The sequence below is a fragment of the Chiloscyllium plagiosum genome, chromosome 3 (assembly GCF_004010195.1).
Source record: "Chiloscyllium plagiosum isolate BGI_BamShark_2017 chromosome 3, ASM401019v2, whole genome shotgun sequence".
Lineage (NCBI taxonomy): Eukaryota > Metazoa > Chordata > Chondrichthyes > Orectolobiformes > Hemiscylliidae > Chiloscyllium > Chiloscyllium plagiosum.
The window spans coordinates 133,356,551-133,369,026 of NC_057712.1; the positions used below are offsets into that span (position 1 = coordinate 133,356,551).

The following is a 12,476-nucleotide window of genomic DNA, read 5'->3' on the forward strand; positions in this document are numbered from 1 at the left end:
TTCATGTATCAATGCAAATGTCTTTTGAACATTGTAATTGTACCTGTATCACCACTTCCTCAGGAAATTCATTCAACACTCGAACAACCCTCTGCATAAAAAATTGCCTCATGTCTTTTTTAAATCTCTCTTCTCACCTTAAAAATGTGAACCCTAGTATTGAAATTCCCCATTTTAGGAAAAAGACAACTACCATTAACTCTGTATATCTCTCATTATTTTATAAACTTCTATCAGGTCACCTCTCAACCTCCTATGTTCCAGTGAAAAATATCCCAGCCAATCCAGCCTTCCCTTATAACTCAAAACTTTCATACCTGGCAACATCCCGGTAAATCTCTTCTGATTCCTTTCCAGCTAGATAATATCTTTCCTACAACTGAGCGACCAGAACTGGACACTGTATTCCAAAAGAAGCATCACCAATGTCCTGTACAACCTCAAGGGGAATGGCCCAACTCCTTTACTCAAACTACTGAGCAATGAAGGCAAGCATGCCAAATGACTTTTTAACCATCTCTGTCTAAATGTGACGTAAATTTTAAAGAACTGTGTACCTGCACCCCTAGGCTCCTCTGTTCTACAATACTGCCCAAGGCCCTACCATTAATTGTATAAGCCTACTAAAGTCAGTGGAGTAGTGGAAGAATGTTGCAGGGCGACTTGGATAAACTATAGAATTGGGCTGAGAGGTGGCAAATGGAGTTCAATGCAACTAAATGTGAGGCGATTCCCTTTGGGAAGAATAACAGGAAGGCAGAGTACTGGGTAAATGAAAAGATTCTTGGTAGGGTGAATATGCAGAGGGATCTTGGAGTCCATGTACATAGATCCCTGAAGGTTGCCACCCAGGTTGATAGTGCTGTTAAGAAGGCTTACAGTGTGTTAGGCTTTATTGATAGAGGGATTGAATTCCAGAGCCGTAATGTCATACTGCAACTATACAAAATGCTAATGCAGCCACACTTGGAATACTGCGTATATGTCTGGCCGCCCCATTACAGGAAGGATGTGGAAGCATTGGAAAAGGTGCAGAGGAGATTTACCAGGATGTTGCCTGGTCTGGAGGGAATGTCTTACGAGGAAAGACTGAGAGACTTGGGTCTGTTCTCATTAGAAAGAAGAAGGCTAAGAGGGGATTTGATAGAGACATACAAGATGATCATAGGATTAGACAGTGAAAGACTTTTTCCTAGGATGATGATGTCAGCTTGAGGGGGCATAACTACAAGTTGAGGGATAATAGATTTAAAATAGATGTCAGAGGCAGGTTCTTTACTTAGAGAGTGGTAAAGGTGTGGAATGTCCTGCCTGTCAATGTAGTTAACTCAGCACCATGACTGAGATTTAAACAATCCTTGGATAAGCACATGAATGATGATGGAATGAGCTTAAATTAGTTCATGCGTCAGCGAAACATCGAGGGCCAAAGGGCCTATTCTGCATTGTATTGTTTGATGTTCTATGTTCTACCCTTGATTGTTGTACCTAAATTGAACTCCATCTGCCATTTTCCAGCTCATTGACCCATTTGTTCAAGATCCTTTCGTAACATTAGAAAACCTTCTTCACTGTCTATTATAGATTAGATTAGATTAGATTCCCTACAGTGTGGAAACAGGCCCTTCGGCCCAACAAGTCTACGCCAACCCTCCGGAGAGTAACCCACCCGGACCCATTTCCCTCTGACTAATGCACCTAACACTATGGGCAATTCACCTGACCTGCACATCTTTGGACTGTGGGAGGAAACCGGAGCACTCGGAGGAAACCCACGCAGACATAGTGAGGATGTGCAAACTCCACACAGACAGTCGCCCAAGGCTAGAATCAAAACTGGGATCCTGGCACTGTGAGACAGTAGTGTTAACCACTGAGTCAACGTGCTGCCCCCAAACTAAGAACAATAGAACTAAGAACAAAGAAAATTTATGGCCCAGGAACAGGCCCTCGGCCCTCCAAGCCTGAGCCAATCCAAATTGCCCAATTCCTAAGCATCTGTATCTCTCTGCTCACCACCAACTCATGCATCTGTCCAGATACACCTTAAATACATCTACTGTGCCTACCTCTGCTGGCAACTCAACCTCTGTTCATAGCTAGCACCTTCCATACCAGGCAACATCCTCATAAACTTTCTCTGCCCCCTCTCCAAAGCATCAATATCCTTTTGTAATGTGGAGACTAGAACTGTATACAGTATTCTAAACGCGGCCAAAGCAAAGCCTTGTACAATTTTAACATGACCTGCCAGCTCTTACACTCAATACCCTGTTGATGAAGGCAAGCATATCATATGTTTTCTTGACCACTCTATCCACCTGTGCAGCCACCTTCAGGGTACAATAGACCTGAGTTCCCAGATCACTCTGCTCATTGACTTTTCTCAAGGCTCTTCCATTTATAGTACAGTTCACTCTAGAATTAGACTTCCCAAAATGCATGACCTCACATTTGCCTAGATTCAACTCCATCTGCCACTTCTCCGCCCAACTCTCCAGTTGATCTATATTCTCCTGTATTCTTTGCCAGTCCCCTATGCTTTCTGCTACTCCACCAATCTTTGTGTCATTTGCAAACTTACTGATCATACCAACAATGCCCTCTTCCAGATCATTTATGTATATTACAAACAACCATGGTCCTAGCACTGATCCCTGTGGCACACCACTGGTCACTTTTCTCCATTTTTAGAAACTCCCTTCAACTACTACTCTGTCTCCTGTTACTCAACCAGTTCATTATCCACCTAGGTAGAACACCCTGCACACCATGTGACTTCACCTTCCCCATTAATTTACCATGGGGAACCTTATCAAATGCCTTACTAAAGTCCATGCATATGACATCTACAGCCCTTCTTTCATCTATCAACTTTGTCACTTCCTCAAATAATTCTCTTAAGTTGGTAAGGCATGACCTACCCCACACAAAACCATGTTGCCTATCACTGACATGCCTATTATTTTCCAAACATAAATAGATTTTATCCCTCAGTACTTTCTCCAGCAACTTTTCCACCGCTGACGTTAGGCTCACTGGTCTGTAGTTACCTGGAACATCCTTACTACCACCTTGTATATATAAATAGATTTTATCCCTCAGTACTTTCTCCAGCAACTTTTCCACCGCTGACGTCAGGCTCACTGGTCTGTAGTTACCTGGAACATCCTTACTACCACCTTGTATAGGGGGACAATATGAGCAACCCTCCAGTCGTCTGGCACCTCACCTATGTTTAAGGATGCTACAAAGATATCTGTCAGGGCCCCAACTATTTCCTCTCTCACCTCCCTCAGCAATCTGGGATAGATCCCATTGGTCAATGTGATCCAGAGTGAACAATCTTCTATCTCTAATTTCAGCATTTATCACCTCCCATTCCTCAGTGAACACTGATGCAAAGTAATAATTGAGAATCTCGCTCATTTTCTCAGGTTCGACACACAACCTTCCTTCCTTATTCCTTAATGGACCAATCCTTTCTCTGGTTACCTGCTTGCTTCTTATATATGTCTAAAACGCCTTGGGATTGTCCCTAATTCTGCTCGCTAAAGTTATTTCATGACCCCTTTTAGCCCACTTGATTCCTCGTTTAAGATTGGTCCTACTCTCCCGATATTCCTCCAAGGCCCGTTATGTTCTTAGCTGCCTGGACCTTATGTATGCTTCTCTTTTTCTCTTAGCTAGTTGCACGATTTCTCCTGTCATCCATGGGTTCATGAATCTTGTCTTTTCTATCCCTTGTTTTCAAAGGGGATCTGCCTATCCTGCACTATCTTCAACCTGTCTTTGAAAGTCTCCCACATATCAAATGCGGACTTCCCTTCAAAAAGCTGTGTCCAATCCACATTTCCCAGCTCCTGCCAAATTTTGATATAATTGGCTTTGGCCAAGTTTAGTACTTGTCCCTTAGGACCACTCTCATCTTTGTCTATGAGTATTCTAAAACTTACAGAATTGTGGTCACTATTCACAAAGAAATCCCCCACTGCCTGACCTGACCTGACCTGGCTCATTCCCCAACACCAAGTCCAATATGGCCCCTTCCCTTGTCAGACTATTGACATACAGCTTTCCTGGACGCTCCATACAAATTCTGTCCCATCCAGGCCTCTGACACTAAGTGTATCCCAATCAATGTTTGGAAAATTAAAATCTCCCATCACCACCACCCTGTTGCCTTTATATCTTTCCATAATCTGTTTACCTATTTGTTCTTCTACCTCATGCTCACTGTTGGGAGGCCTGTAATACAGCCCCACCAATGTAATTGCACCCTTCTTATTTCTCAGCTTCACCCATAATGCCTCACTACTCAAGTCCTCCTTTAGAACAGCCATGAGATCATTCCTGACAGGCAATGCAACTCTGCCCCTGCCCCCAACCACCCACCATTTACTTCCCTCCCTGTCCTGGATCATTTAGTTGCCAATCATGCTCTTCTTTCAACCAAGTCTCTGTGATCACAATAACGTCATACTCCCAGGCACCAATCCAAGCCCTAAGTTCATCTGCCTTACCCACTATACTCCTTGTATTAAAGTATATGCACTTCAGGACACCAGTTCTTTTGCGTTCATCTGCTCTCTACCTACTGTTCCCCTTGGTAATGCTAATCTCATGATCCTTACCATCTCCATTTTCCACGTCACTGTCTAATAGTCTTCTCTTCTGGTTCCCAGCCCCCTGCCACATTAGTTTAAAATCTCCCCAATAACAGTAGCAAAAACTCCCCCGAGGACATTATTTCCAATCTGGTTCAGGTGTAGACCGTCCAATTTGTAATAGGTCCATCTTCCCCAGAACCAATCCTAGTATCCCACAAATCTGCACCACTCCCTCCGACATCATCCCTCAAGCTACATGTTCATCCTGCCTATTCTGTCATTTCTATCCTGGCTAGCACATGGCACTGGTAGCAATCCCAAGATCACTACCTTTGAGATCCTCCTCTTTAACTTCTCTCCTAGCTCCCTGAATTCTGGTTTCAGGACCTCATCTTGTTTTTTACTTATATCATTGGTGCCAATGTGCACCACGACAACTGGTTGTTCACCCTCCCCTTTGAGAATGCTCTGCAGCCAATCGATGATACTACCAATTTTAGTTAAAAAATCACACAACACCAGGTTATAGTCCAACAGGTTTAATTGGAAGCACACTAGCTTTTGGAGCGACGCTCCTTCATCAGGTGTTAGTGGAGGATGAAGGAGCATCGCTCGGAAAGCTAGTGTGCTTCCAATTAAACCTGTTGGACTATAACCTGGTGTTGTGTGATTTTTAACTTTGTACACACCTATCCAACATCGGCATCTCCAAATCATGACCAATTTTAGTGTTACCCTCAAACTTACTAACCTTTCATATTCTCATTCAAATCATTTATATAAATGACAAACAAAAGAGAACCCAGAACACAACCTGTGAAACACCACTGGTGAGAGGGCTCCAGTTCAAAAAGCAACCCTTCATTATTACTCTCTGTCTCCTGCTATTATGTCAATTATATATCCAATTCGCATGCTCACCCAGAATCCCATAAAACCTAACTTTACTAATTAGTCGATCATGCAGAACCTTGTCAAAGGTTCTTACTATGAAGGTTTCTTACTCTGAAGGTTAATACAAAGTATTTGGTTAATATCTCTACTATTTCTTTGTTCCCATTATGTTTTATTTTCTAATCTCTCGTACATCTACATTTATTTTCACTCATCTATTCAGGAACAGTTTATTATATATTCTTACTTTCTTCTGATAGGCTATACATGTAAAAGGTAAAATAAAATCACCAGTCTTACACTTGCATTAGAAAGAAAGATTAAACCTGAGGGTCACCATGCCTCAGGTGAGGGGCGAGGTTGAAAAGGAGAGTTCTTCATTGTAACCTCTGCTAGTGCAGAAATTGAACCCACACATTTGGCATCACTCTAAAGTGCAATCTGGCTGTCCAGCCAACTGAGCTAACCAGCTTCTTCCTTCATTAGAACATAGAAAAGTCCAGCGCAGTACAGGCCCTTCAGCCCTCGATGTTGCGCCGATCTGTGAAACCAATCTGAAGCCCATCTAACCTACACTATTCCATTATCATCCAGACATTTATCCAATGATCACTTAAATGCCATTAAAGTTGACGAGTCCACTACTGTTGTAGGCAGGGCATTCCAGGCCCTTACTACTCTGAGTAAAGAACCTAGCTCTGACACCTGTCCTATATCTATCACCCGTCAGTTTAAAGCTATGATGTTTCATGCTAGCCATCACCATCTGAAGAAAAAGGCTCTCACTGTCCACCTTATTTAATCCTCTGATCATCTTGTTTGTCTCAATGAAGTCACCTCTTAATCTTCTCTCTAACAAAAATAGCCTCAAGTCCCTCAGCCTTTCCTCATAAGACTTTCCTTTCATACCAGGCAAATCCTAGTAAATCTTCTCGGAACCCTTTCCAATGCTTCCACGTCCTTCCGCTAATGTGGCAACCAGACTGTACGCAATACTCCAAGTGCGACCGCACCAGAGTTTTGTATATCTACAACGTGATCTCATAGCTCTGAAACTCAATCCCTCTATCAATAATACACCGTATGCTTTCTTAACAACTCTATCAACCTGGGTGGCAACTTTTAGGGATCAATGCACATGGACACCAAGATCTCTCTGCTCATCTACAGTACCAACAATCTTACCAATAGCCCAGTACTCTGTATTCCTGTTAGTCCTTCCAAAGTGAATCACTTCACACTTTATCACATTAAACTCCATTTGCCATCTCCCAGCCCAGCTCCGCAGCTTATCTATGTCCCTCTGTAACCTGCAAGATCCTTCTGCATTGTCCACAACTCCACTGACTTTAGTGTCATCCACAAATTTACTAACCCATCCTTATACGCCCTCATCCAGGTTATTTATAAAAATGACAAACAGCAGTGGCCCCAAAACAGATCCTTGCTATACACTACTAGTAACTGAACTCCAGGATGAACATTTCCCATCAACCACCACCCTCTGTCTTCTTTCAGCGAGCTAAGTTATGATCCAAACCATTAAATCACCATCCATATTTTCTGCAATAGCCTACTGTGAGGAACTTTATCAAATGCTTTGCTGAAATCCATATACACATCAACCACTTTTCCCTCATCCATCTGTTTGGTCACCTTGTCAAAGAACTCAATAAGGCATGACCTATCTTTCCCAAAACCATGTTAACTATCCCTAATCAAATTATTCCTTTCTAGATGATTATAAATCCTATGTCTTATAACCCTTTTCAACAGTTTACCCATAACCGAAGTAAGACCATATGGTCTATAATTACCAGAGTTGTCTCTTGAACAAGGGGACCACATTTGCTGTCCTCCAGTCTTCTGGCACTGTTCAAGTAGACAATGACGGCATAAAGATCAAAGCCAATAGCTCTGCAATCTTCTCCCTAGCTCCCCAGAGGATCCTAGGATAAATCCAATCTGGCCCAAGGGACTGGTTTATTTTTCACACTTTCCAGAACTGCTAATACCTCCTCCTTATGAACCTCAATCCTGTCTAATCTAATAGCCTGTACCTCAGTATTCCCCTCAACAACATTGTCTTCCTTTCTGTGTGAAGACTGCCAAAAAATATTCATTTAGTGCCTCTCCTATCTCCTTGGACTCCATGCACAACTTCCCATTACTGTTCTTGTCAGGCCCTAATATTACCCTAGGCATTCTTTTATTCCTGACAAAGCTATAGAAAGCATTCAGTTTTCCTTGATCCTACCTGCCAAGTACCTATCATGCCCCCTCCCGACTCTTCTTAGCTCTCTCTTTAGGTCCTTCCTAGCTAACTTGTAACACCTTGAAAGTGGAGTCGCAAGTAGATAAGATAGTGAAGAAGGCGTTTGGTATGCTTTCCTTTATTGGACAGAGGGGCATGGATAGGATAAATAGACAAAGTCTTTTCACTGGGGTCGGGGAGTCCAGAACTAGAGGCATGGGTTTAGGGTGAGAGGGGAAAGACATAAAATAGACCTAAGGGACAACCTTTTCATGCAGAGGGTGGTATGTGTATGGAATGAGCTGCCAGAGGATGTCGTGGAGGCTGGTACCATTGCAACATTTAAGAGGCATTTGGATGGGTAAATGAATAGGAAGGTTTTGGAGGGATATGGGCCGGGTGCTGGCAGGTGGGACCAGATTGGGTTGGGATATCTGGTCAGCATGGACAGGTTGGACCATAGGGTCTGTTTCCATGCTGGACATCTCTATGACTCTGTGACTCAAATGCCCTAACTGAGCCTTCACGCCTCATCTTTACATAAGCCTCCTTCTTCCATTTGACAAGTGCTTCAATTTCTTTAGTAAACCACGATTCCCTCGCTTGACCACTTCCTCCCTACCTGACTGGTACATACTTATCAATGACACGCAGTGGTGTTCCTTGAACAAGCTTCTCATTAGAAACATGCCCATCCCCTGCAGTTTCCTTCCTCATCCTAAATCTTGCCTAATCACATCATAATTACCTTTGCACCAGTTATAACTCTTATCCTGAAGTATAGGCCTGTCCCTTTCCATTGCTAAAGTAAAGTTAACCGAATTGTGGTCACTATCACCAAAGTGCTCACCTCCTTCCAAATCAAACACCTGGTCTAGTTCATTACCCAGTACCAAATCCAATGTGGCCTCACCTGTTGATCACTTGATCAACCAGTGAACATCTGTTGTAATTGCACAGCAGAGAGATGTTCCCATGCAGGAGCTAAAAAAATAGAATGGAAGAGAACTGAGGGTGCAATTCAGGTCAAACTGAGGTCAGGATGGGTGTCAAGGTAAAGTCAGGGCTGAGGTCAAGGCTGAGAGATGGAATGTGACTGGATGTGGAGGTGTTGGGAGTTCAGTTGAGCTGAGGAGGGAGTCCAGAGCCATGAGAGTCTGGATTCATGCCATATTGAAGCGTTAAATCAAGCTCCCATTGAGGACACCTAGATGAATCATCCTGTTTTCAAATAACAAGTTTAGTAGAGATCTTGAACTTGAAGTAATAGACAATATAAACCTGCATTACAAAATGCAAACCATTAAATTAAAGCAAAAATAAGTTTTCATACCAAGTCATCAAATATATCCCGTTGGTGAACATGAATGGTAACAAGAGTTTCAAACTGGATTCTCTGAAATTTAGTCAGGTCATGTGTTGTTTGGGCAATAAGAGAATTCAGCAGCTCTAGGAATTTCTGATTAGTTGACTGCATAATCTTTTTGCTGTCTTTTGCCAATCGAAGTGCATCTTCAGAGTCCCTTGTCCACAATATCTGGATTGCTAGAATTCCTACCTGGAAGTACAAAGGGAAACAAAGATTTTACGCATATAAAAAATGCTCCAGAAAAATAACTGGAACTGAATTACATGATTTGGTAGAATGGAAGCAGAGACACTCTCTTTTTCAGGCTCTATTAATAGTTCCAAAGAAGAGAATTAAGAAATGGCCAGAAGCTACACCTTTACTTTGAAAGAGCTGAAACTTGGAATTCTACCTTCCTTTCATTCATAATTCTGCAATGATTTTTCCATAAAACCATTCCACCCAATATTTCCTTCCCTTCTAACTTCCTTAATTTTACTTTCTATTCGACTGTATTCAAATCATTTAAAAACAAAAAGCAAATGTAAAATTCCTCTTCATAATACGAGAAGTCAAAATTAAGCCAAATTTGACCTGTCTTTTCCAGACTGTCTAATTATCATAACTTACTTTCATAATTAAGTGATTGACACAGCATAGTGAACAAAAACAATCCTCTTTTGTTACTTTTATTATCCCCCAATGCTCTTATATCTATGTATCTTCTTGGTAGTAATGACCTACATTTTCCAAATAGTATCAAGGCCAAGGTGTATGCTGCTGACCATGAAATAAACTGTGGTCTTACCTTTTACATTGGAGCTTTTGGGGCTGCCTGTTTCAGTTACAAAAAAAATCACCAAGGGGACTAGTGAAATCCAGAGTGCTGAGGCAATTCCCCATTTGATGTCAGTAGTATACAGAGGTACAGCAGTCTTTCAGTGTTATCGTGAATTTTTTGTAAAGTTCTTAAGAACATAAAATCATAAGAGCTAGGAGCAGGGGGAATAAGCAATTCAGTACCTCGACCCAGCTCTGCCATTTGATATGGCTAAGCACAACCTCAACTCTACTTTCCTCCATAATCATTCAACCTAGCCCTTATTTAAAAATCTCCTCTTTAAACTTACTCAATGCCACAGCATCCACACACTCTGGGAGAGTGAATTCCATAGAGTCATGACCCTTTGAGAGAAGTAGTTTCTCCTCAACTCTGTTTTAAATTCCCTCTAATTCCAGATTGCTTACATGAGGAAACATTCTTTTTATGTTCACTTTATAATCCCTTTTGCATTTTGGGTATCTTAATTAGCTCTCTTCTCATTATTTTAAAGGCCAGAGAGTTAGGCCTAAACTGTTCAGTCTCTTATCATAAGACTAACCCCTCACCTTTAGAGTTAATCTAGTGAATCTGCTGTGAACTGTCTCCAATTCAACTACATACTTCCCCAAGTAAGGGGGATTTTTAATTTGTTTTTAAAATTATTTTTACTCTTACAGCATCTATTGTCATTAATGTCTTTAAGTATCTTAACTGCTTTTAAATTCTCATTGTTGAGAATTGGTTACAAGCAGATCAAAACTGGGAATATTCAGTGTATGTGACTTTTCAAAAAGGCAAATAAGAAAAAGGTGATGGGTAGCATTGTTAGTGGGGATGGAATGAGTACAACGGCAAGAAATGATTTTGGATCAAAAGATATACAATCCGTTTAGGTGGAAGTAATTTTTTTAAAAAAGGAATAAGATACTGGTAGGAGTAATCTATAGGCCCCCTAACAGTAGCTATACAGTGGGACAGCTAATAAATCAGGAGTTAATGAAGGTATGTAACAAAGATAGTACATTAATCATGGATGACACTAATCTTCATGTAGAATGGAAAAGTCTGATAGGCAGAGAAAGCCATGAGAAATAATTTACGGAGGCTATTCGCAACAGTTTCCTGGAACAATACGAGAAGTTAAAATTAAGCCAAATTTGACCTGTCTTTCCCAGACTGTCTAATTATCATAACTTACTTTCATAATTTAAACGATTGACACAGCATAGTGAACAAAAACAATCCTCTCTTGTTACTTTTATTATCCCCCAAAGATCTTATATCTATGTATCTTCTTGGTAGTAATGACCTACATTTTCCAAAAAATCAAGACCAAGGTGTATGCTGCTGACCATGAAATAAACTGTGGATTCAGCAAGGGATCAGGCTATTTTGGACCTCACAACACCAGGTTATGGTCCAACAGGTTTATTTGGAAATACAAGCTTTCAAAGAGCAGCGCTTCGAAAGCTTGTATTTCCAAATAAACCTGTTGGACTGTAACCAGGGGTTGAGTTGCTTGTAAATTTTATCCACCCCAGTCCAACCAGTACCTCCACATCATATTTTGGACTTGTTAATGTGTAATGAGGCACATTTAATAAATGATGTCAAAGTAAAAGATCGTGAGCAGATGGTGACCATAATATATTAGAATTTAGCATTCTGTTTGAGAGGGAGGAACTTTGGCTTAAATAGAGATAATAGACAATAGGTGCAGGAGAAGGCCATTCGGCCCTTTGAGCCAGCACCACCATTCCTATCAGATCACATGGATCAGTTGGAGCAGCAGTTAGAGGCAATGAGGAAATTAGAAGAGCTCAGGGGTATGATGAATGGCAGTTATAGAAAGGGAGAAAGGCTACACAGGTACAGTCAGGTAGATGGGCTAACTCCAGACAATGTAGGGGGGGAGCATAGACAGGTAGTGCAGGAGTCTCCTGTAGTTATCTCTATTTCAAACAAGTTTGCTGTTTTGGAAAATTAAGGGGTGATGGACTCTCAGGGGAATGTAATACGAACAGCCAAGTTTCTGGTATCAAGACTGGCTCTCATGTAATGAGGGGTATGTCAGGTTCCAAGTGATCAATTGTGATAGGGGACTCTAGTCAGAGGCACAGACAGACGCTTCTGTGGCCAGCAGCAAAAAATCAGAAGTGTCTTACCTCTCTGGTGCCAGGATCAAGGATGTCTCAGAGAGGGTGCAGAATGTTCTCAAAGGGGAGGGGACACAGCAGGACGTCATTGTACACATTGGAACCAATGACATAGGAAGGGAAAAATGAGATTCTGAAGGGAGAATATAGAAAGTTAAGCAGGAATTTAAAAGGAGGTCCTCGAGGTTGTAATATTTGGATTACTCCCAGTTCGATGAGGTAATTAGGGTAGAATTAGGAGGATAGAACAGATGAATGTATGGCTGAGGAGCTGCTGTAGGGTGAAGGATTCACATTTCTGGATCATTGGAATGTCTTCTCAGGTAGAAGTGACCTGTCCAAGAAGGATGGATTCCACCTGAATTGGAAGGGGAATAAAATACTGGCAGGG

At 41.6% G+C, this 12,476-nt stretch overlaps 1 protein-coding gene across 1 annotated transcript in view; it reads right to left on the reverse strand.

The window, feature by feature from the left end:
• Positions 1 to 12,476, reverse strand: part of LOC122540182 (dynein axonemal heavy chain 8-like) — a 1,320,893-nt gene that overhangs the window by 506,294 nt on the left and 802,123 nt on the right. Inside the window, exon 42 of the mRNA XM_043675532.1 lies at positions 9,092 to 9,316. Coding sequence (XP_043531467.1) covers positions 9,092 to 9,316 — 225 coding nt within the window. The remainder of the gene's footprint in view (positions 1 to 9,091; positions 9,317 to 12,476) is intronic.